The sequence below is a fragment of the Carlito syrichta genome, unplaced genomic scaffold (assembly GCF_000164805.1).
Source record: "Carlito syrichta isolate Samal-C Ts95f unplaced genomic scaffold, Tarsius_syrichta-2.0.1 Scaffold287681, whole genome shotgun sequence".
Classification (NCBI taxonomy): Eukaryota; Metazoa; Chordata; class Mammalia; order Primates; family Tarsiidae; genus Carlito; species Carlito syrichta.
Window position 1 is genome coordinate 36,951 of NW_007231777.1, and position 26,447 is coordinate 63,397.

General features: G+C 34.8%; 1 protein-coding gene across 2 annotated transcripts; it reads left to right on the forward strand.

The window, feature by feature from the left end:
* The first annotated feature begins 790 nt into the window (after positions 1–790).
* Positions 791–25,664, forward strand: DTWD1 (DTW domain containing 1). Of its 2 annotated transcripts, none has more exons than XM_008052928.2 (5): positions 791–869; positions 5,383–5,701; positions 12,009–12,152; positions 14,339–14,597; positions 25,309–25,664. In XM_008052928.2, the coding sequence occupies exons 2-5, from the start codon at positions 5,438–5,440 to the stop codon at positions 25,554–25,556; spliced, it is 915 nt and encodes a 304-aa protein (XP_008051119.1). In that variant the 5' UTR covers positions 791–869; positions 5,383–5,437; the 3' UTR covers positions 25,557–25,664. The 2 variants fall into 2 exon arrangements, with proteins under 2 accessions (XP_008051119.1, XP_008051120.1); XM_008052929.2 differs by having other exon boundaries at positions 863–982.
* The last annotated feature ends 783 nt before the right edge of the window (positions 25,665–26,447 follow it).

A 26,447-nucleotide genomic window follows, 5' to 3' on the forward strand; every position in this document is an offset into this window, starting at 1 on the left:
CAAATGAGTCAAGACCTCCATCAATGGATCCTACATGATCCCCTCTCCAGTTGAAAAACACTGCCCAAAACCATAATCATTCTTCAAGGCCTTACCCAAGTCAATACTAATAAGCCTTTAGACACTCTATTCTGAGCTCTTTTGAAATTCCAATAACTTATTAGTCATATTGCATTTTTCCCCCCTTAGTAGTAGTGCACTCCTCCAGTTTTGGACTTTATTTGGGGTGTGGTATGGACAAATGGATTAATAACATATCCACATACTTCGTTTAATTTCAAACTGGAAAGACGCACAAAGTAGTACCAACTCTATGCAAACGACTTTTTTCTCATAGCTTTCATTATTACATGGCACACGAAATCTTAATACGGTCACTAAAAAGAACAGAATCAAGTTCTCACGACTAAACTATCTTTGAGACTGGTAAAACGGAAAGTGTTCTGTAGGATCAACATGTCTTCGTAACTCACTGGAACTACGACTTGGAAAGTATATTTCGAGAACAACGTCCCCGTTCTGCTGTCCGGTCCAGACTCGGGAGGGAGCTCGACGAAGAGCTAGGGGCGGCTGTGATGCCAGGCTTGGACGACTCCCCGCCCCAGTCTTTCTGGAGCAGCGCGACAATGCCCGCTGAGAGGCCGAGGCGGGACTTCTCGACTAACCCCGCCCCGTGGTCGTCCCCGCCCGTTACCTTGGCCGCGGGGCCCGCGGTGCGCCCGGCCCTAGCAACAACCTTAGTAACCGCCTGGCTCCACCCTCTGGTGTTGCCGGGAAAGCGCTCCGCCGATCCGTGCGCGATCGCGGTCCGGCAGGCTTCTCGGGCTCGGGCGGAGCTGAAGACGCGTGGAGCCGTGCGGGCTGTGCAGGTCTGAGTCCCACTCCTGGTGCGGGTGTCCACGCCTCTCTAGAGACCAGTGGTCTCCGACTCGCGCTTTGCGGCTGCGGGAAATGAACATTCCTTGTGAGGACTCTAGCGGAGGTCGTGCTGGGGTTCGCCTCTGAGGGGGGAACCTCGGTCCCTGAGTGGGCGCTTGGATTTGGGGGCTCTTGCGGGCCCTTTGGGGAAAAGGCTTCCAAATGTTGTCGAATATTTATATATATACTCACACACACACATATATGTATATATTTTTTCTCCGAACAATGGTTTCCGGTGCTTTCCGCAACAAGGAAAGTATGTCCAGGCAAAGTCAGTTCCCAGGGAACCCCATTTTTTGGTGTGTTTTTAGTGTTTCGGATGGTTTGCGGGAACTCAATAATTACGGAAGCCTAGTAGAGACATCGAATAGATATACTATGCAGTGTATTTAAAATATTAAGGATATGGTTACATAATAAGCAAAGCAGTCTGTTTCTTATGTCTGATTTCTCGGGAATGTAGGACAAATAAGGAAATACGTTAAGCTTTTCCGTTGCTAGTTCCACAAAGTTGGGTGATAAAGCCGTACTTAAGATCGCAACACGTGGGGACTACTTCTGATTGAACCCCAGTGTACCAGAAAAACTAAGGCAGGACAGTCTACCTACCATGTGGTGGGTCGTGTGGGAAAGGCCGTGAGTCCTGTGTGAAAAAGGTGATACGTTGGATTTTTAAAAATGAATGATGAACCTGTGCATACTATGTAATTAGATTCTTAAAAATACTCTAGAAAGAAAATGTAAAGTGGGTTTTTATCTAGTGCTGCATTTGTCCACGATAGGGGATAGGGAGTTTTATGTACTGTTCCATTGGGAGGTGAGTCAACTTACAATAGGAGGAGCCTTTTCCATTCATTACTTTGAAAAAAAAAATTGCCAGCTGCCACTTGTGCTAAGTTACAGGTGACCCATAACGGTAGTTTGTCAGCTACTTCAGTAGTGAGATGCTTACTGGATGTGTTTTTCAGAATCATTTATGATTTAGTTAACAAGTATTTACTGAACTCCTCCTAATGCATAAGAATCAGGAATAGGTGAGATCAGGAAAGAATTCAGCTCTTGCAGAATGGAATGCTGTGAGGGATAGCTTCACTAAAAGGTACCTCTACATTAAGTACATTTTTCCATGTCAAATATGTAGAACCAATAGTAAGTACTCAAAAGTAAAGAGGTGTAAGAGATTGTCACAGCCCATCTATGAGTTGATAAGGAGTGCATTAGAGTCCTGACTTGGAGAGTGAAAATAGAGGGGTATCTGCAAGGTAAAATTAATGCAACTTGGTCAGTATAATTAGTTTTGGGAGAAAATTGGGTAGAAGGAGTAAAAAATTATTTTGTTTTCAGCCTAAGTTGCAGAATGATGGCTGCACCATCAAGGTGCCAAAATTATTTGTTAGTTCTTAAGAATAGTCTTTTTATGTTTCTAAATTATTTTTAACCCCCATGACTTAGATCATATTTTTTGCACATATTTGATGTTAACAATAATGTTTTAAAGGTTAAATAGCCACATTTGCAGTGAATGGTTTGCTTAGATTTGAGGCAGGCTGTTGTCTAGATTAGGCCAGATGCCCTGATCATATAGTTTCAGAGACCTTTGGAGGGAATTGCCACGATTTACAAATGCTGGATTCTTCTATGGCTACCTTAGCCATAGGTGAGAATATGTAGGTGAAGCAGGGGAAGGAGCCATAAACATTTTCTTTTTACTGGCTCACAGGTATTTGTGTTTGATTTTGTAGAGGAAGGTCATTTATAGAAGATTTCATTAATGTCCATTTAGTTATGTGGATGGACGTTCAGTGAAATACAAGGTGATGTTTCTGAGATATCTCAGGAGGAATGCACTTTGAGGGCATTGAAATAATGTTAAAAACTCACCAGTAGTTTTCCATTAAATGTCGGGCAACCACATTGACTTTCATGATATCAACAAGAACTTCATTCTTGAGCCCCACTGTGCCTGGGCCTTTTGGTGGCACAAGCAAACCCACTAAATAACTACTGGAATATTCAGGGAAATGAAGTCAGTCATTAGAATGAACTAATTCATTAGTGAATTAGTTGAGTCAGCTTTCTTTTTAGGATGAATCTCATGATCTGAATAACTCAGGACAATTACAGCCTAAAAATGTTTCTCTGTAAAAACTTAAGACAACACCAGAAGAAACCCAAACCAAAATGGTTTAGGTGAAACTAATTAACTTCATAAGCACAGTAATGGGAGCTTTATTGGCTTGTGTCAGTTGACACTTTGTTGACCAACAGAACATTTGTAGCTCCCATTTTCTGGGGATAGTTGGATCTCTTCTCAAACCTTTAAGGTAATTTCTGTCATTAGAATGAATTATGTTAGTCTGGATTTCTTTACCTGGATGCTAGATGGACTCTATGAGAGCTGCAGACCACCTGAAATTTTGTGCAAGATATTATGTCTGTATATTCGTTTTCTAGGGATAAGGTCCATGATTTTCATGTGATTCCTGAAAGAATTTAAGACTCAAGAAAAGAAGACATCTGTTAATATTTTGCACTCTCTTAGTTGCTGAGGACATGTTCACAAAGACAGAAGCCATATTTATGCAAATGACTTAGAGTGGCAATCAGAAATAGATAATGTTTTCTATTTGTGAGACAAGAAAAAGGAAGTGGACCGCTGCTCTTAAATACCACTTTTTCTCAGCAGCCTACAATGTAAATCTATATCAGTACACAGCAAAAATATTTACCATATTTTGGTTTTCTCCTTGGGTAAATTTGGCAAGTACGTTATTTTTCCTTCTGTAACTGGCATCTTGTCTTTGCATCCCTTTATGAGGGAGGACCCCTCCAGAAACCAGAATTATATTTTGGAGGGCGAGCCCTTGTAGTACACTCAGAATTTGTTCCTCTAGATCAAACCTTCAACCAAAGTTTTTACCTGGAAGTTTTGAGAAGGTTTCATCACGATCTGTGGAAGAAATGTCCCAAGTTGGGGCAAAGAGGAGACTGTCTTCCACTCTGACAACATACCTGCCCACACTGTGATGAGTGTTCAGCAGTTTTTGACCCAAAATGGCATGACCCCCATGTCCCACCCTCCCTATTCACCAGATCTTGCCCCAAGTGACTTTTTTGTTTCCCTGGATGAAAAAGTCCTCAAAGACAACAGATATGGAAAAAGTGAAACAATAAACAGCAGAAGCACTAAAAGGCATCAAACAGAGAGTACTTTGAAGGTGACTGAAGTTTAAACATGTAAGAATGAATACAAGCCGGGCTCGGTGGCTCAGCCTGTAATCCCGCGCCTTTGGGAGGCTGAGGTGAGTGGATTGCCTGAGCCCGCGGGTTCGAGACCCACCTGGGCAGCGAGACCTCATCTCTATAATAAATCAAAAAATCAGCCGGGCGTGGTAGCGCGCGCCTGTAATTCCGGCTACTCGGAAGGCTGAGGCAGAAGGATCGCCGGAGCCCAGCAGGGCGAGGCTGCGGTGGCCGGGAGCGGCCACTGCACTTCAGTCTGGGTGACAGAGTGAGACTCCAACTCAAAAAAAAAAAAAGAAAGAATGAATACAATTTTTTATAAATAAATTCTGAATTTTTGGGGGGTCCCTCCTCTTTTTTGGGTCTTAAGCTCACTGGGATTCACAATCTACAGGAAACTCTTGATGAGTAATTAAATTACTGTCACTGACTTCTTGTTAGCAAATTATATTATCTGTTTCTGTGGACTTTTTGTTCACTTCCTATTTGGGAGACCACAGAGTGTTTCCTGTTGGAGTCACAGGTTTCTCCTGTCAGTGTTTGTACTCGGAGCGCCTTGATCTTCATAGTTAAATACCACAATGCCATAAGGCTTTATAATAAAAGAATCATTTTACAGTTGTGGAATGCATATCAGTAGGGTCCCAGTCTCCTTTTTCCCTGGAAGGATATTTTGCTTACAGGGTGTGCAAACAACAATTTTGGCAGTCATCATCCTTCTTTGAAGAAAATATTAAGTGGGAAAGTTATTTTACATTTTATCTCTAGTACTGAACATCTAAATGGTGTATATTTTTAGAAAGCAGGAAATTCTTAGAGTTTTTGGACTCTTAAGTTACTCTGTATAATTATAATTTATAAGATCATAGATTTTACTTTATGGGATATTTTACAAATTAAATTGGTAATAGATGTTTATCATTTTTTAGTGGATGTTTAGTTTTGTGTGTGTGTGTAGTGTGTGTATGTATTTTAAGCTTAAGAGGACTATATCTTTTAGAATATGCCCAACTAAATTTTATTGATATCACTGAAACCTTCTATTTTTCATTAGAGTTCAGTATGAGATTTGATGTCATACAATATCAATTCATAGTCAGAGCCTACAGGGTTTAATATGTTCCTGGCTGATACTAATATGAAACCTTTGCATTCCTAATAGAGAGACAGTAAAATAGTTTCTGATTTTATTTTACCTTCCACTTTTATTTTTTACAGTGAACCTATGATATGTATTTTAGAAATAGTTGTCAAACTTTGGTTTGAATGAAGAATGTCTCTCAATCCACTTATATGTCTCAAAGAAAATGAAGAAAATAACTCAAAATTTGTGGAAACAATACAGTCTCAAACTGCTTCCATAGCCTCAGAAGATCCCCTTCAAAACTTATGCTTAGCATCTCAAGAAGTTCTTCAAAAAGCTCAACAAAGTGGAAGATCCAAGTGTCTTAAATGTGGTGGTTCCAGAATGTTCTACTGCTACACATGTTATGTCCCAGTGGAAAATGTACCCATTGAACAGATTCCACTTGTGAAGGTTGGTAAGAAATTTAATTGCTTGAAAGTAGGAAAATAGATTTTAAGAAGACATTTTATTTATGCTTGTTCTAATATAATCAATGAACTTGATAAATAATATTATGAAAATAAACTTTATTAATGGAAAATGTAATCATACAACTGATAAACCTATTTGATTTTCTTGTCTCTGGGTTTGAAATAAATGGTATTGTTTTGTTGGGTTTTTTTTGAGTTGGAGTCTCACTCTGTCGCCCAGACTGGAGTGCAGTGGCCGCTCCCGGTCACCGCAGCCTCGACCTGCTGGGCTCTGGCAATCCTTCCACCTCAGCCTTCCAAGTAGCCGGAATTACAGGCATGCGCTACCACGCCCAGCTGACTTTTTGATTTATTGTAGAGATGAGGTCTCGCTGACCAGGCAGGTCTCCAACCCGCAGGCTCAGGCAATCCACTCACCTCAGCCTCCCAAAGGCGCGGGATTACAGGCTGAGCCACCGAATGCAGGCAGGGCGCTTCATGGCACGCAGGCGCAGGATGCGCCATGGCTGGGAAGCTAAGCAGGGTTGCTCTTGGTGAGCCCTTGAATAGGAGACCTGCCGCCGAGGGAATGGCGCCATCTGTTTTTTTTTTTAATGGTATTGTTTTTAATGAAATAAATTATTTTTTATTACTGATTATAATTTCTTTACAATATAGAGAAAAGTGTGATATAAACATGAATACTAAAAAAAAAATTTATAGACTACATGGAGGAATGTCAAAAACTGCTTCAGATTCTTGGACTGCTCCTTGAGAAGATATTATCCTAGTAGAACTAGAGTTGATATTTGCTTAGGCTTTTGTGACTTAGCTTTATCCTATATGTGGAGATGGAGCATATTTCATCGACCAAAACTAAAATGGAATAAAATGGAAAATCTAAGACCTGTTCACTGGGCTGTGTTATCATTACATTGATTTTAAGCTAGATTTAAAAGTTGATTTGAATTGATTGCTTACCTTTAAACTTTTTGGTGCTTACTGAGACTACTTTTGTATAGGTAAAAGGTCCAAAAAAAATCATGTCTACATAACTAAAGAAGGATTTATTTCATAGGTGCTAACTTGTCTAGCCTTGACCCAAACTTTAAGAATAAATCAAGTAATATATAAAATTTGACTGCTGTTTATTAGGACTTGAGAGACAAAACTCTACACATGGATTCATTAGAATTTGCCAATAAGAAAGTAAATTGTAACTACATTTAAAAAATATTTGTTTTGGTGATTTTAAGGCTCATTTATATTTGAAGTAAGAAAAGTACTTTAACAATTATATTTTGTTACTTGAATTTCAGTTTAGCCTATATGTTATCTTGGCAAGTCCATGGTCTCCTCAAGGTTCACATGTACAGACTAATGAAAGGCTTACTGGCCAATAATCAGAAAGTATGGAATCTAATATAAGCGCCACAGTTTGTTCAGAAAAGACAAAAGCTTGAGGATAATAATTCTTTTCAAGTTTCCCATTATCTTACTTGGAATGTTACATTTCAAAATTTAGTTTTTGAAGTATACATAGAGTTATTCTGTCCTCTATATATTTCAGAGCCATGTAAAGAAAGTATCCTATTAATTGTTTTATCTTAAGATGTGTTCAAAAATGATTGCAGATAAGAATAGTAAAAGTCAATAATATAATTACAGGACTGATATCTTCATAGAAATTTAATAATAGACACTATTTTCCAAATCAGTGGTCTAATGTCCATTATTTAATCGAAATGAATCAAAACATTAGTGTTTCATCAACTCTAAACTATCTGGACTGTGCAGAGTTTTCTAAAGTGTTTATATTTTAATGTCCATATATAAAATTTGATGTATTAATATATATGAATAGTAATAATAACTTTACAAAATGTTCTTTCTTACTTTTGCATTATTTTTATTTTAACAAATCATTCAGCATTTGCTTTTAGGTGACCCACTTGAGAAGGGAGGATAGCTACATAATGAGTAAGTCCCTCCCAAGCTATAAATTTTAGTTTAGTGAATAAATTCATAAATAGTCATGCCTAATTGGGATACATTCTGAGGAATGCATCCTGAAAAATTAGTTGTTAGGCAGATTCATCACTGTGCAGACATCATAGAGTGGACTTATACAACCTAGTTTGTATAGTCTGCTGTATACCTACCTAGGCTATATGGGATAACCTATAGCTCCTAGGCTAAAAACATATACAGCATGTTACTGTAGTGAACACTGTAGGCAATTGTAGTACAATAGTAAATATGTATCTAAACATAGGAAAAGTATAGTAAAAATAAAATATTAAGGATAAAAGTGGTATACCTGTTTAGGGCACTTACCATGAATGGAGCTTTCAGAACTGGAATTTTTTTCTGAGTCAGTGAGTGAGTGGTGAGTGAATGCAAAGGCCTTGGATATTACTGTACACGATTGTAGACATTATAAACACTGTATAGTTAAGCTATACTAAATTTATAAAAAATATTTTTCTTAAGTAATAAATTAACTTCAGCTTATTGTAGCTATTTTGCTTTATAAAGTTAAAACTTTATAGCTTTATTAAGTTACTACTCTTATAGTAATGCTTGGCTTTAAACAAATTGTACAGCTCTACACAAATATTTTCTTTCTCATTCTGTAAACAGTTTTCTGTTTTAAAAATTCTTTTTTTCAACTTTTAATTTTTTTTGTTAAAAATGAAGACACACGCAGGGCTCAGTGGCTCAGCCTGTAATCCCGCGCCTTTGGGAGGCTGAGGTGAGTGGATTGCCTGAACCCGCGGGTTCGAGACCCGCCTGGGCAGTGAGACCTCATCTCTACAATAAATCAAAAAATCAGCCGGGCGTGGTAGCGCATGCCTGTAATTCCGTCTACTCGGAAGGCTGAGGCGGAAGGATCGCCGGAGCCCAGCAGGTTGAGGCTGCGGTGGCTGGGAGCGGCCACTGCACTCCAGTCTGGGCAACAGAGTAAGACTCCAACTCAAAAAAAAAAATGAAGACACACATATATTAACCTAGGCCTACATAGAATCAGAGTCATCAGTATCATTATCTTCCATCTGCTCATCTTGTCCAACTAGAATGTCTTCAGAAGAGGCAATCCTAGTAGATCTGGAGTTAATTTTTGCTTAGGCTTTTGTGACTTAGCCTTATCCTATACATGAAGATGGAGCATAGTTCGTCAACCAAAACAAAAATGGGATAAAATTTAAAAATTAAAACCTGTTCACTGGGCTGTTTTGTCATTACAGTGCTTTTAAGCTAGATTTAAAAGTTGGTTTGAATTGATTGCTTACCTTTATACTTTTTGGTGTTTACTAAGACTACTTTTGTATAGGTAAAAGGTCCACAAAATATCGTGTCTACATAATTAAAGAAGAATTTATTAGATAGATGTTAACGTGTCTGGCATTGACACAAACTTTAAGAGTACATGTATGGAACTGTCATCTCAGTTGATAATAATGCAATACCTTCTTCTGGAATACCTCCTTAAGGACCTGCCTGAGGCTGTTTTGTAGTTAACATTTTTTTCTAAGTAGAAAGAGTACACTCTAAAATAACAGTAAAATGTATAGTAGATAATACAGAAATCCATAACATAGTCATATTATAAAGTAATATGTGCTGTACTTTTATATGGCTGGCAGTGCAGTAAATTTGTTTATACCAGCGTCTCCACAAGCAAGTGAGTAATGTATCATATTAAGATATTACAATGGTTAAGATTTTACTAAGCAATAGGAATTTTTCAGCTTCACTATACATAATCTTATTGGACTGTTGTCATATACTTTCACTGACTGAAACATTGTTATTTAGAACATGACTGTACTTATATTTTAGTGCAAAATACGATTTTTCTTAAACCGTGAAAGATGCATAAGTAAAGATAAAAAGGTACTCTTGGAGTATTTTAAAAAGAGGAGAAAAAAATAGAAGAAAACATTTTTATTGAAGTCCTAGAATTTAATAGGCTCTCTTTCCTTTCTTTGGGAAAGTTAATAATCACATGGGAAAATGCATAGGTTTCCTTGCCAGTAGCATTTTGATAGATTTGGGCAGGAAGGTTGTGATGTCTCTTATATAAAACATAGGCGTTACAGAACCAATTGATATTTTTTAGTTACTTAAAAACAGAACATTTCTACTCAAACCATCTTCTGGACATTATTGTTACTCTACCTTGTCATTATTTAAGAAGTATTTTCTCTTAAAATGTGTGAAAAGAACACAAATCCATATTTCCATGAGTTGACCTGTTTCTGTGCTTTGGTTTTATAGTATCAGGAATCTCATGCTTGCTCATGGAGAACTAACAATATCTGAATTGGGTTCCAGTAGCACAAATTTTGCATAATTGTATTATACTTGTAGGTTTTACTCCGTAGGCTTTTTATTATTATTATTATTAAAATTAAAAGATAGGCTAGGCACATCATTTATAAAATTGTTTATAATGCTCAGTCCTATGTTCTTGATACAATGATATCCTGCAAGATAACCGAGTGTTGGTGATAGCTTTTATGATTTTCAACTCTATTCATCAACCATGTAATAAAGTTGCTTTTATTAGTAATAGAACACTTTGTCATGATCTGCTTTTTCTTCTTTACTCTTTTCCACCTTCCCTGGACTAAAATAACACCGACCTGGTACTCAGAGACCCCAGGGAGAGGAAATATAGTGTCAACTGAAACTGAGTGTCATGAGGAAATTCTCATGTAAAGTTCAGCCAAAAGTAGACTGATGTAAAATCATTTGTGAACTCACTACTTAAATGGTAAAGTTTCTATAACTAGTGGTTGGTTTGATGACTTGAAACAATTGGGCCTAACTTATATAAATGATTCCCAGGCCTAAGTGGGGTGGTTAGGAGATATAGTATTTGGAACTTTATTGAAAACTATTTGGGATATGTATTTGTGGCCCAAGGTCCTTCTAGGGTATATTCTTTATGCTGTTCTGTCCCAACATAATTGTCCAGTAAAAAAAAAAAATGTATGAAATTGGTTTTGGAACTAATGCAACAACATGAAGGGATCTCAAGGTAATTATTCTTGTTGAAAGTCAGATGGAGAGTACAAACTGATGATTTTATTTATATAAATACTTTTAGAAAATGCAAACTAATCTATAGTGGCAGCAGATCAGTGGTTTCCTCAGGAGGGCAGTGGTTGATGGGGAGAAGAGAAAGAAAGGGGCATAAGAAGATTTCATAGTGGCAGATTATTATCTTGACTGTGGTGATGGGTTCAAAGGTCTAACATATGTTTAAACTTACTAGATTGTACAATTTAAGTGTGTACAGTTTAAAACCAAAAATATATATATATATAGTTTTGTATTCCAGGGCACAGTAGCTGTGTTCCCCAGGGTAAAATCCTGCCTATTTAGTGTGGGATGGGGCCTTGGAGATGGTGGAGGGTATATAATAAAACAGAAAGTCATTTAAAAGCTGAAGTGAAGAACTCATCCTAGGAGGATTTCTTCCATATGGTGGAGAGATATGACTTGGCTTTTATTTCCCTAATCATGACTGGATGCAGGACGTGTACAGGAGTTATAAAGACCTAACCACAAAGTGAAATAAGAAAAACCAACTTAAGAAATCCAGAAAAATAATTATTTTTTCTCAGGAGCAAAACACAATCCATAACAAGTAATGAAACATTAAGGGAAATACTTAGGCAAGATGATTTTGAAGAGCATTTTTTGTGATATAAAGATTATACCTCTTAGACCTATGCTGTTACATTTTTCCTTTTGATATTTAATTTGTTCTGTTAAATGTGCTGCTAAAAATCATGATGTTCACAACAAAGTAGTATTTTTGATTTGAAAGAATGTATAAGGAGCAGAATTTCAACTTGAATTTTAGATCTGAAGCTTTTGCCTAAACTTACAATTTCTTTTTAAATAGCATAAAATAAACTCATCTAGAGTATATAGGAATTATAAAAAAATGTTCTTGGCATACATACAATGCAAAAAATTGGATTTAATACTCATGAAACTTAAATGAAAATGACATTGGAGCTTTGCTTTAAAAGACAATTCTGTGTCAAATGGGTTGGAAATAGTTGTTCTATTACATGACTAACATTATCAAAGAAGAAATTTGGATTTTCTTTATGACTTTCACTATTCTTAATATCCTAGACTAGAAAAATATACCTTTCAGATCCTAAGTATATTTATAGAAACTTATTGTGAGCTTGTTATTTAGCTTTAAAGACCCTTTTTATTAACATACAAATTAGAATTTTTGTGTTTGTTTTGTTAATTTGTCTTTTTTTGTTTTACTTTAGCTTCCATTGAAGATTGACATCATTAAACATCCAAATGAAACAGATGGCAAAAGTACTGCTATACATGCCAAACTCTTAGCACCTGAATTTGTAAACATTTACACGTATCCTTGTATTCCAGAATATGAAGAAAAGGATCATGAAGTAGGCAGCTTACTTTTTTACAACTCTTCACTATGAAAATAAGCTTTAAACTCCATTGTCTTTCTGAACTTACTTGAACATATATTTTTATTTTCCTAACCTCGTGTTATGCTCATGTAGTATTAAGTAATATACAGTTTACATCATTGATATCTTCAAAGGTCAGATTCTAGACTGCTATGTTGTTTACAGTTTTTCTGCCTTCATTCTTCAGGGTTTTACTTTTTGCCAATACTAATATGCCTGCTTTTACTTTTCCCTATCCTTCTCCTGTTTATGCTACACGTAGATGGTCTAATTTGATGCCAACTGAGAAACCAGATTGCAAATGTTAGAATTTTTCTAAAAAAAGAAATGACTGAGTTAAGAGGATTTTTAGGAATTCTCCCTAAATTAAGAGCTTTAGTACATAGCCTTTGTAACATTTCTTTGGGCTGCTCAGAGGCCTTCCTTGCTCATATTTAGATTCTTAATTGATTTTCACATAGTTGAAATTGTCACATTAATGAGATATTACTGGTCTTCTTCCTGAAAAGTAATTTTATAATTTATCTAAAAAAAAAAAGAAACATATAAACGCTTTTAAGTCTCTTGAGGGCCGTTTGTTGGTGTGGTTAATCTAGAAACAAAATAAAAAATTAATGCATTCATTTGTTCCAGAAAAAAACTTGTTTTTATTTTCCTATATATCTTTATCTCTACATTTTGGGTTTTTTGTTTTTTTTTTAGTTTATACAGAAAGTTGTTTGTAAATAATATTTGAGTTTTGGATCTAAGAAGGTATTTGTATGTTTTTTTCTTTGGTCAGCTAGATACCACTTATATTGATTAACATAGTGCTAGATTTTATAAAGAAATCTGATATTCTTAAATTCCAAGAAAATTAAGAAGTCCTAGACTTTGGTAATCGAGTATAGGGGGAAATAAATACAAGCATGCATTATGAATGGTTGAAAACTTGGGGGTTTTTTTTGGTTTTTTTGTTTGTTTGTTTGTTTGTTTTTGAGTTGGAGTCTCACTGTCGCCCAGACTGGAGTGCGGTGGCCGCTTCCGGCCACTGCAGCCTCGACCTACTGGGCTCCGGCGATCCTTCCGCCTCAGCCTTCCAAGTAGCCGGAACTACAGGCGCACACTACCACGCCCGGCTGATATTTTTATTTATTGTAGAGGTGAGGTCTCGCTGCCCAGGCGGGTCTCGAACCCGCCGGCTTAGGCAATCCACTCACCTCAGCCTCCCAAAGGTGCGGGATTACAGGCTGAGCCACCAAGCCCGGCTAACTTGGTTTTTTTTATGCTTTTGTTTTTATGTTTATTTTCATTTTAAAATGTACATGCAATTGAAAATTTGAGAAGCAAAGAAATGTATGGGGGAAAAATACCCAATATTCTACCAACATTTGTTAATTTAACAAATATCTACTTGGCTTCTGCGTTTTTGCCAGAAGCTGTTCAGATACTGGAAGCTCTAATAATATAGGTACTCAGTAAAAATGTGATGAAAGAAAAGAGGTATCATAACTTATGTAATTTTCTTTTGAAAGTTAGATTTTTTATTTTAATCTTATACTGTAATATATATTTTTGAGCAAATTTTCTTGAGTAGTTTGCATTTGGGTTATTTTATTAAGATAAGTTCCCGTAATGAAATCATTGTGTCAAAAGCTCTAAATATTTTAGGACTCTTGATTAAAATTAAATGACTTTCGTGAAGAGTTATACTATTCAACTCTGCCATCAAGTAATGACAAAAAAGACCTATTGCACCATTTTGTCACTAGTATTCATTATATCATTTGTTTTATCTTTGCTTATTATACAGGAGAAAATAGTATTTAATCACTGAGCAGTTTCCAGTGGTTCCTTTACAAAGTATCATGTACTTTGCATTTCATCTTATGAAAAACCATAAAGTTTAGTTTTTTACTTAAAGTGTGATTGACTTGACTTCTGTCAATCAGTGAATAACTCATTTTAAAGTCATACTTTTTGGTAATATATTATCATTATAAATTACTAGGGAAAAGCCAAAAATTTTACCATAAATATTAAAGAAACACATACAATAGAACCACCCAATGCTTGTTTCTCGGATATTCAACATATTTTTTCTTAAAAATTTAACTTGGTCAAAATGTATTTATTTTGAAGATGATAGCACACTGCTAACCCAAGTTTCTTTGTTTTAGGTGGCTCTTGTTTTTCCTGGACCTCAGTCTATCTCAATAAAAGATATTTCTTTTCATCTGCAAAAAAGGATTCAAAATAATGTTAGAGGCAAAAATGATTACCCTGACAAGCCATCTTTTAAACGCAAGAAAACCGAAGAGCAAGAGGACTGTGATTTGCATGACAGCAAGTGCAAAGGCACAACACTGAAAAAAATTATATTTATAGATAGCACCTGGAACCAAACAAACAAAATATTCACTGACGAGCGACTTCAAGGTAAGAAAAAAAAGTTGTTTTTCGGATTGCTCCTCCCCCGACTTTTATTTTGAAAAATTCAAACTTATAGTTTGAAAGAAGAGTTGCATTAAATACCTGCACATTTGTCAACATTTGCCTTATTACTCTTTCTCTATTATATGTGTGTATATGTATTTATATATTATATTTTTTGTTAAGCTATTTGAAAGCAAGTTTCAGGCTTTGCAACATATCACCCTTATTTGTTAAGTGTACATCTTCTAAGAATAAGAATATTCTCTCATATTAATAAAAAATAATGTCTCTGATTAAAAACTCTAATAGTGAACACATTTGCCAAGAAGTTAGATTTTGTCTTTGGTTTTTGATTTTTGACTTTGTAGTTTTTAAAAATAATTTTATTGAGGAACAATTAACATATAATAAACTACACATATTTAGACAGTATAATTTCAAAAGTTTTCACATTTATAGCCATGGGATCATCATCACAAGTAGGACGTGAACCTATCCATCACTCCCCTCAACATTTTCTCCTGCCCTTTTATGATCTTTCTCATCCAACATTCCCCTTACAATACACTTTCACACTCTTCAACCCCATCTCCAGTCAATCACTGACCTATACCTAGTCATTATAGATTAGATGCATTTTCTGGAATATTATATACATTGAATCATACAGTTTGTACTCTTTCTTTTTTGGTCTGGCTTCCTTACATAAAATAATCTATTTATTTTAATCATCTTTTTTACAGCATATGTCAATAGGTCATTTCATTTACTGTTGAGTAGTATTTCATTGTAATGCAGTGCTACAATCAGTGTATCTATTCACCTGTTGGTGAACATTTGGGTTGTTTTTAGTTTTCTACTATTTCAAATGAAGTTACTATGACCATTTGTGTGTTTGGTTTTTTTTAAAAAAAGATTTTCTGAAAAGTAAATTCAATACCAGTATCACTTCTAAAAAAAAAAAAAAAATAGAAAATACCATAACCTCAAATACATAGTCCAATGTTCAAATTTCCCTAAATGATCCCCAAATATCTTTTATAACTTTTTTCCTCTGATACGGCATTTAAACTCCTCACATTTTATTTGGTTATTATGTATCGTTAGCCTCTTTTAATCTAAAACAGTCCTCTATTTGTTTTTCATGACTTAGACTTTTATGAAGAGGACAGGCCAATTGTCTGAATGTTTCATTGTAATTAGGTTCCATTTAAGTATTTTTGGCTAGGATACTTACAGGTAAGAATAAATCCATGGTGGTCTATGACAATTCCAGTTTATATCTATTGTTTTAGTATAATTATTGATGACATATCATTTCGCTCTCAGAAATCAACTTGTTTAGCCAATAAATCTTATGGTTAACCAATTCATAGTTGAAGTTGTATATTTATTATTGCATAAAATTAGGAGACATATACTGCAAGTTGTCCCATTATTTGTGATAACTTTGGTTACTTGATTAAAGCAGTGATTGCCAGTTCTCTCCATTATAAAGTTTTTTGTAGTTTTTTTTTTTTTCTCTTTGCAATTAGTAGTAATCTGTGGTGTGATGCTTTCAGACTATGGACTGTCTGTTTCCAAAAGTTTTTTCACCAAGTAGTTTTAGTATTTATTGATGATCCTTGCCTAAATCAGTAATTATACTGAGAACTGGAAAATGATTAAATTTTAATTGTATTATTTCTTCTGCATTTGTTAACTGGTATTATGTAAAGAAGAGCTTTTCATTTTTCCCTTGTGATTTGTTTTTTCTCTCTCCGTCTTTTTTAGATCACCATGATCTTATGGATTTTTAAAAATTCAACATTTTAAAATCTGTTATGACTGAATTCTTTTTCATGATTGAATTGTCTCAAATTTTGCCAGTGCGAAGCCTTCAAGTTCTTTGTGGCATTAGTCTTTCTGTCCCAAATTCACTTGTACATTTTTTCTGCTCCAGAGCTGGAATCAACCACTTTTCTAAAAGTTATAGTTTCTCTCAGTGGAAAATGGTAATAGAAAACAAGATCTTATAAATTCATTACTACAGGGATGTTATTTCTTTGGTGGACAGAGCCAAGAAAAATATGTAGATATATATTATGAGTTCACATGAATAGTTCCAATTCAGATTTAACAGTATACTGATTTTTAAAATTTTGTTTTATATTTTTATTTCTTGTTTTCTTAGGAAAGTTTCCTAATCATAGAAGTTTAAAAGCATCACTTTACTTACCTATATATTATAAAAAGGCAAGAAAATTACCCAGTTGAGATTAGACAGTTGCCAAAACAGTTTCAACCTGGGAGAGCTTCTCTCAGACTAGTAGTTTGTTTGTTTGTTTGTTTGTTTGTTTGTTTGTTTGTTTTTGAGTAGAAAGTGTCACTCTGTCACCCAGGCTGGAGTGCAGTGGCACCTTCAGAGCTCAGTATAACCTTGACTTCCTGGGCTCATGTGATCCTCTCAGTAGCTGGGCCTATAGGTGTGTGCCACCATGCCCAGCTAATTTTATTTCTTTTGTAAAGTCGTGGTCTCACTGTGTTTCCCGGGCTGGTCTCAAACTACTGGGCTCAAGCAATCCTCCCAAAGTGCTGGGACTACAGGCATGAGCTACCATACCCAGCCTTCAACTGGTGTTAAAAATGTGCATCAGGGCCTGGTGCTGTGGCTCACGCCTATAATCCAGCACTTTGGGAAGCTGAGGTGAGAGAATTGCCTAAGCCCATAGGTTCAGGACCAGCCTGGGCAACTTGGCGAAACCTCATCTCTACAATAAATCAAAAAATTAGCCGGGCATGGTGGTGCATGCCTGTAGTTCCAGCTACTTGGAAAGCTGAAGCTGAAGGATCACTTGAGCCCAACAGGTTGAGGCTGTGGTGACTGTGAGCATGCCATGGCACTCCACCCTGAGCGACAGAATGAGAGACTCCAACTCAAAAAAAAAAAAAAGTGCATCACCTAGGAAAAAGAAAGTTTGACACTTTGGAGTCTGATTTGTATTCATTAGTTTCAAGCTAAAGTGAGTAACAATAGTAGATTTAACTAGCTTAATTTATATAGTTTTTGCATCTGAGCTCTTCATACATGTTAGTAAAGTTACATCGACAGTCTAATTGTATGTGCTTTGTGTCTGTGTGTGAGAGAGAAAGGGTGAGGGGTACCACAGAACATAAGATCTTTAAGAAATGTTGTTGTTGATGTTTAATAGAAAGAGGAGCCCCCTAAGGCCCTGCTTTTTGAAAGAGAGAAAAAGAACATCGCCTGTCACATTTTTGGGGATATTTACAGAAGCAAGTCACTCATTAGTTTGAAGATTTTTCTGAACCATTATCTTTATAATTACCTTGTATGGTAATTGAACAGCTCAAATGAAAGAACATAAGTAAAAATAAAAACACTAGAAAAACTCTAAAAGGAATTATTATAGTACTATTCAAAGTCTGTTTTCAAATCAGTGTCTTAGGCATGCCTAAAGTCAGATTTGTACAAAAGTTTGTTATTTCTTCCCAACTCAGGTAGAAGTTATAAATTTCAATTCTATGCTAGATAAAAAATTTTTAAGGAATTTCTTAGTCTCTTTAAAAATCATAAAATGAACAGATTTCTAGCGGCAAGATTGTCTTCATGTCCAACTTTAACCCTTTCCCCTTGTGGCTCCTCATGGTACCACAGGGAATAATTTGGTCTGTATGCATGTTTATAACTTCTATATATTTGTAAAACACTAATTTTTGGACAAGCCAAGATGCTTCTATAAGAAACAATCCATGTTTGTTTATACATAATTGGCTTTAGGCTTTAAAACACTTGATCATTTGATGAAATTAAACTGAACAAATTAAGTCTAGACCTCAGTTTAAGCCCTCAAATATAATGTGTTAGACATTATGTTTCTGTTATCTTATTATGAATGCTGAGACTAAGAATCCCCTCAACAGCGTAAAACTGTACTGTTTTGTCCGACTTTGCAGATAAATAGCTATGGATGTTTTACCAATATCAAAATAAACCCCTTGAGGATGGAGGGCATACTTTAATCATGAAAGGTAAACCTTAACCTACAAGTGCAGAGTGATAAAACATTCTTGAAGACTTACCATAGGAAGCCTTGGGAGAATGTGAGAGAAAGGATGGTTTATTTTTGTTGAGAGAGATCCTAGATTATATTGTAATGTGTTAAAAAAAATTAGCTCTTTTCATTTTGGCTACTGATAGCTTTTTTTTTTTTTTTTTTTTTGAGTTGGAGTCTCACTCTGTCTCCCAGACTGGAGTGCAGTGGCCGCTCCTGGCCACCGCAGCCTTGAACTGCTGGGCTCCGGCGATCCTCCCGCCTCAGCCTTCCCAGTAGCCGGAACTACAGGCATGCGCTACCACGCCCGGCTGATTTTTTGATTTAGTGTAGAGATGAGGTCTCGCCAAGTTGCCCAAGCGGGTCACGAACCCGCGGGCTCAGGCAGTCCACTCACCTCAGCCTCCCAAAGGCACGGGATTAACAGGCTGAACCACCAAGTGATAACTTTGTTCGTACCATAAGCACTGCCCGAACCGTACTCACTGTGTCAATGAGTGCTGTGTCATTTACTATTTTATTCAATTCTCACATCAGGGTAGGTCAAGAATTTCCTTCTTACTTTGCAGTTGGAGAAATTCAGGCTACAATTTTGAAGGGAAGAGCCATTTGTAATTTCTAATTTAAATTTTTACTCCTAAAATTTTTACTAATTTTATCATAAAGTTATTTTACTAGAAATACTAAAAAGGAAGTTTTAAAAAATTTATATGTTGAATTTTTTAAAATAAATATTAATGTTCTTATAATCCAGTATCTTTGTGTTCCAGTCTTTTAAAAAAGGTTCTTATATACTTCCAAGTAAATTTTTAAAACCAAGTAAATTTTTTGGATTGGTGATAATCACTAAATCTTTATTTTTATATTTAACATTGTAGAACATATTAGAAGTGTTATAGAAACAAGCACATTTTAATAGCTATTTCTAGTTTGGTTTTTAGATATTACATTGGTGATATCAAAATCTTACATTAAGATTTTAATTATATCACATGTATAAAATGTGTTTTAAAGTTTAGTCAAAATACATGTCAAATATCTAATCATTGTCACTGTTGGGAAGGGATATGAGATTAGGACATAGAAACAGGGTTACCAAAAGGGACTTTTGCTTTATCTATATTGTTTACATATTTGCAGTGAGAACATACGTATGTATGACTTGAGGAATTAAACTAAAAAAAATAAGGTAAATGAATTTTAACAAATAAATAAATGAAGAAGAGGTAAACTTCCTAGGTTTAAGCTAGAAAAATCATTGTCCGCCCAAAGATCATACTTTTTTAGAAGGAGACACAATATACCCAGGAGCATATGTCATCCATATGGTAGAGGTAGTAAATGAAATGAAATTTAGAAATTAAAAAAAATCATAAGGTGAAAAAAAGATTTTAATTGTACAGACTACTTAGAACATTTTCAAATGTCTACCTTTATTTATCTCTTGATTATAGTTAACATTAATACAAGTAGTTTAGAAGGGTTTGTTTTTGGTTTTGGTTGTTATAACTGTTGTATCTTTGAATCAGAATTATTCAGATTGAAATTTTTAAAAATACCTAGATAGGAAACTTTAAAGGCAGAATCACTTGTGATTTGTCCATTCATTCCATTTACTTGTTGAATACCTTACTTGCTGAATGTCTTAGGTTTAAGGGCTACAAAGAAAAATAAGCACAATCTGTCTTCTTATTAATCATAAGCACTATAGGTTAGGCATGTGTTCAGCTGTGTAAAACAGAAACCCAGCTAGAATCTTTTAAACAAGTAGAAGGTTCACTTTTCACATATAAAAATCCAGCGGTGGGTAGTCTAGGACTGGTACAGGGACTTCACAATGCCATTAAAGACCTAGACTTTTTCTCTTCCACTTTACTTTCATCCTATGCTTATAGGGATAGCTGCTGGTCCCTGAGGCATCATATATGTATTCCAGGCAAGACAATATGCATTATTTTATTGAAGGGGAAAAGGCAGTATGCATTTTTTTATTAAAAAAAAAAAATTAAAAGCTTTTCTATAGGTATCACCTGTAGTTTTCAGTTTTCCTTTCTTTGACCAGAACTGGTTCACGTGACCATCCTGGCTGTAAGGAAAGTCTGGAAAATTGTTTTGAGTTGGATACATACCATACTGAATAGAAATGAGATTTTAACATGGGAAGAGAAAATGGATATTGAGAAACAATGGATGTATTCTGCCACATGCTCTATTTTAGGAAGCAAGTTAACAGATAAGAAAATTCAAGTAGTGACAACATTGAGGAGACTGCCTGGAGTCTCTGGAAAGTTTCTCAGTGGAGTTGCTGTCTATTAAACTCTTGATGGATAAAGAGGTGAGGGATGGATATTTATGACCAAGAAAATGGCATGTACATAAAAAAATTGCTTTCAAAAACTTGAAATAGTTTAATATAATCTAGAATGCATACATATATGAGGATGGTAGAAGAGACTGGAAAAATTCAAATTATGCATGCCTTTGAGTGTCATGTTTGGGAATTTGATCTTTTATCTGTAGATGCTGTGGCATCATTAAAATTTTTTTTTTCTACAAGCAGTGTAGAGAGTTTTTTAATTATGTATGTAGAACATTAAACAAAAATTATTTTTTAAAAAAATCATTACATTCTTATTCCGAGAATTTCACACATCATGATTTCTTCCACTGTCTATCAAGGTCATATTTCTTTAAAGATGGAGTCAAAATTTCAAAGGATTGTCTTCAAGATAGCCCTTTTTAAGTAGGATTGATGCTTATTCCACAATTGTCCCATAAGCACACAATCCTTTTATTTTGGCTTCTGTTATCTCCACTTGAATATGGGTATACTGATAAAAACTTCAAAATGCCACCAAGAAACTCTGGGATCTAATTTCTTTAACCTGTTTGCTTCAGGATCCACTACAGTTCATGATTGCTCCATGACTAGATTGTGCTTCATGTCTAATGGAAAGAACTGGGCTGGGACCTGACTTCCAGTCCCAATTCTGCCACTAAATAGGCAAATAGTATTTTTGCATTTTTTTATTTTATTACATTCGAAAATAAATTTATGATACATGTGAAATAATATATATAGTATTGTCTTAGAGCATTATGATATAATGAATAGTTAAGAACTCAAGCACCAGAACAGTATCAATAACTTTCATCTATCTGTGTTTGCTTTCTCTATGCTAGTTCCCTTCTATCCCCAACAATTATTCTCCTGAATTATTTATGTTTTATTTTTGTACTTTTTTGGAGTATAGGGTTATGTGTACATCTCTTTTATAACTATGTATTATTTAGGTTTACTTTGTTTTGACCTGTATGTTATTGTCCAGGAAGGTACTTTATTTATTTATTTATTTATTTATTTATATTTTAAAAATATGGGTACAAGTCAGGATTAGGTACATAAGTGGTCTATGTACAGGTGAAGTTTGGACCTCCCATTGGTCCTCACTTCACCTGGTTTAGGTACCATTATTGATGTTACGTCATTCCCCCCCACCCACCCCCTACTACTGCCTATCCTTTTCTTATTATATTATGATAAATGTTCAGATGTGATACTTGCTTTCTAAAGTTACCATTTTGTTTCTTAAGTTTATCTATATTGTTGTATCATTGTATCTAGTTTATTCATTTTCACTGCCATATATCATCTGACTGTGTGAATATACTACAGTTTATGTAGTTTCCTGTTGATGAAACACTTGAATTATCTGTAGTTTTTGCTATTACAAATAATGCTACCACACACATTTTTGTGCAAGTGCAAACTTCTCTAAGAAACCTACATAGGAGTTGAATTGCTGAGTTGTTGGATATGAGAATGTTCACCTTTATAAGAAAATGCCAAATTGTTTTCCAAAGTAGGTATACAAAATTATACTCCCATCACTAAAATATAAAGTTCCATTAAACCATACACCCTTCTACCTCGGTGTTTTCAAATGTCTGACTTTTGCCAATCTAGTATGTATAAAGTATTGTGGCTTTAATTTGCTTTCCTGTATTTATTAATTGGATTGAGTGTGATTTTGTTTATTTGACCGTACAAATGTCCTATTCTATGAAATACCTATGCCCATTTTTCTGGTGTTTTGTTTATCTTTTCTTATTGATTTCTAGGAATTCTTATATATTCTAGGATACAGATAATGTTTTGAAATATCTTCTTGCAGTTTGCAGTTCATCTTTTTAATTTCCTAATGGTAGCTTTTGAGGAAAAATATTCTTAATGTAGAATGTATTGATATGTTTAGCACTTTTTGTGTCTTGTCTGAATCTTTCTTTACCCCAAGATACTGTATTTCTAATAATTTGCTTATATATATTTTTTTACTTTCTGTGTAATTAATGTCAGCGGTATTTCTTTCTTTCCAGCTCTATGCATCTAATTAACTTATTGTTCTTAATTACTATATTAGCTAAGATCTCCAATGAAATATTGAATGAAAGCCCTGTAGAAGTCATCTTTCTTGAGTTTCTGTCTTTTAAATTTATATTTGCTGTGAGCATTGATAAATTTGAACCTACTTCTATCATCTTAATTTTTATTTCTATTTGTCATGGAGGTTTTTTCACCTTTTTACTTTTTTTTTTCTTTTTCTGACTTTTCTTTAATTAAATGAGTATTTTCTTAGCCCATTTTTACAGAGGATTGTGCATATGTCACTTAAAAAGTTCAAAGTCAGCCAAGTTCGGTGGCTCAACCTGTAATCCCAGCACTTTGGGAGGCCAAGTCCAGTGGATTGCCTGTGCCCGCGGGTTCGAGACCAGCCTGGGTGACTTGACAAGATCTTATCTCTACAATAAATCAAAAATTAGCCAGGGGTGGTAGTGTGCTCCTGTAGTTCCAGCTACTTGGAAGGCTGAGCCAGAAAGATCACCAGAGCCCAGCAGGTCGACACTGGGGTGGCTGTGAGTGTGCCACTGCACTCCAGCCTGTGCAACGGAGTGAGACTCCAACTCAAAAAAAAAAAAAGTTCAGAAGCATATTTGTATACCTAACCCTTAACTGTACCCCACAATATCATAATAAAAAATATTGATTAAAAAAAAAAAGTTCAAAGCCAACCAATATTCTAACCTCTCCTTTTTTACAGACAGACTTAGTACACTTAAGTGTCATTCAGCCTCCTGGTTCACAGTATTATTTTTGGTATTCATTATTTTTGGTCTGTCCCACAAATTAGATATTATTATTTGTTCTATACAGGCAAGATTTATCTGGATTTGCACAGATGTTTGCCATTTTCTTTGTTCAGTGTTTTATCTCATGCCATCTTTGATGAAATATGTCCTTTAGGAATTTATGTAATTTGATCTCTTGATGGCATATACTCAGTTTGGGGTTTTTGTGTGTGTATATGTTAATGTTTTTCACTTTTTTCTTGATATCTTAATCTGCTAGGTACACAATTTTAGGTTGCCAGTTATTTTCTTTAGACACTTTGAAGATATAATTTCATTGTCTTCAATATTCTGTTGTTGATAATGAAAAATCTCTTGCATTCTTATTCCTTTTCCTTTGTATGTAATTTGTCCCTTCTCAATGATTGTTTTTAAAATCTTCTCTTTACCCTTGGTATTTTGCAGTTATACTACTATGTGATGGACCTGGACACTGATTTCTTTTTATTTATCCTGCTTGAGATACAATATGTTTCATGTATCTGTGCATTTTCATAATTTGAAATAATTTCTGGAATAGTCATAGGCACTATCTCTTTAAATGCTCTCTCTTTTTCATTCTCTTTTTTCTCCTCCTCATACCCCTATTAGACTTTTGATCCCACATATCTCTTAATAGCTTAATATTTCTTTATTATATATTTGTCGCTGTCTTCTACATTTCTGAGTAAAAGTGAGATGTAACAGTCAGTACTCATTGTGACTTAGAGGTTCCTAACTGGTCAAGGGACCAATTATGATGCTACCTTCTTACTTTTTGTACTTTAAAATAAAATGTGCAAAACAAAGTGGCAACTATATGTAGTGTGAGTGTAAGTTCTGTTCTAAGGAGCAAGTCTATCTAGGTGTGTATGATGATGTCTGAATTGTAACAGATGAGAGTACTGCTCTCTGCTTTTGTGAATCATTTCCTCCTTAAATATACAAAAGCAAGACATTCTAGCTGACTGTATCATTGAGGCTCTGCAGCATAAAGTGGCCCCTCCCAAAACAACTCTAGATGTGAATACAGCCTAAAAATGATAATATAGAAGTAAACTTTTACCAATTTTAAAAACCAATAAGCAGCCTGTCTCTCTCAGTAACTTTTAGAATATTTAAAAAGTTGATGTACCAAGGAACTGAAACCCTTCTGAAAACTGGTGAATTTAGTCCTGTCAGAGGTTCAAATTTTAAAAGAAGCTGATAGATAGAAAGAAATCAATATCTTAAATGTTAACTACTTTTAATCCATTGGTCTAAAACTTAGATGTAACTGTCATGTATAAGATTTTATTCTGTCTTAGGTTGCTTCTTGTATATACCTCAATACATTTAAGAAAATACCCTGTTTTGAATTGGTATTGCAGGAATTTATCTGTATTCTTAAAAAACACTTAAAATATTTAAGATGAATCATTATTACTGTACTACACTCTGTGGCTAGAAAGAAATATTTATATTTTTCCTTTTTTTTTTTTTTTTTTTTTTGGCAGGATTGTTACAAGTTGAATTGAAAACAAGAAAAACTTGCTTTTGGCGACATCAAAAAGGAAAACCGGATACTTTCCTTTCCACAATTGAAGCCATTTACTACTTTCTAGTAGACTACCATACTGATATACTAAAAGAGAAATACAAAGGACAATATGACAATCTTTTATTTTTCTATTCTTTTATGTACCAGTTGATAAAGAATGCCAAATGCTCTGGAGACAAAGAAACAAGAAAACTTATTCAGTAGTTGTTAACAAGCCACATCTTTTTTAATTTTGCTAGAATTAATAAACTTACAGTTGTACTTTGTTTTTTCTTAGGAAATAATCATTTATAATGTCTATAAGACCACTTGGAAAAATTCCAGTTTCATTTATTTTACCAAATATTTTTTAAAAGGAAAGAAATTGTATCTAAGGGAATTCTTCAGAGATATTATTGACTGAAGAACTTATTTTGCAAGTTGTTTGCTCAGTTTTGGCATATCTGTTTCATTACTGTGTTTGAATGTGTTATATCTATGTAATTAGATATAGCATATGTAATTAGGCATAAGTAGATATTTAAGATTTTCATATCATTTCACTTATAGTCACCACCACCTTTGGAGGTAGATGGGCTAGAATCTGCTTGCTAAAAGAGGTGATGGGTGATTTGCTTGAGGTTAGTGGCAAACATAGGCAGAATTAGAATTAAAGTTCTGGGGTTATTTCTTTAAGTCCACACGTCTTGATGGACATTTGTTGCTTTTTTACATCTGTCTAGCATCTTTTATAGGGAGTAATTGCTAACAATCATGTGGTCTTGCATTAGGGGTGGACATATAACATAGTTTAAGTACCCCCAACACCCCCAGAACTCAGTGACTAACCCAGAAATAAGCACATGACCCAAGAGTACCAGATTCCTTTTTGATAAGTGATATGGATGCTGTAGGAAATCAGTTTATTTTTTCAAAAGGCTGTGTGGTACAGTTGTTAAAAGCACGGACTCTGTTGCTAGACTCCCTGAATCTAAATCTCAGCTTTTCTTTTCTATGTACCTACCATATATCAATTTCTTACATTTTTTAAAAATGTGAGTAATACAGTAGCTATCTTATATGATTAGTTTAGGATTAACTGAGTTAATGTATCTA

Bases quoted from the DNA above. Each gene is read 5' to 3' on its own strand.
- DTWD1 (XM_008052928.2), top strand. From the start codon at position 5,438: ATGTCTCTCAATCCACTTATATGTCTCAAAGAAAATGAAGAAAATAAC. The intron at 5,702-12,008 runs GTTGGTAAGAAA...GTTTTACTTTAG, and splicing joins AACAGATTCCACTTGTGAAG to CTTCCATTGAAGATTGACAT. The intron at 12,153-14,338 runs GTAGGCAGCTTA...TCTTTGTTTTAG, and splicing joins ATGAAGAAAAGGATCATGAA to GTGGCTCTTGTTTTTCCTGG.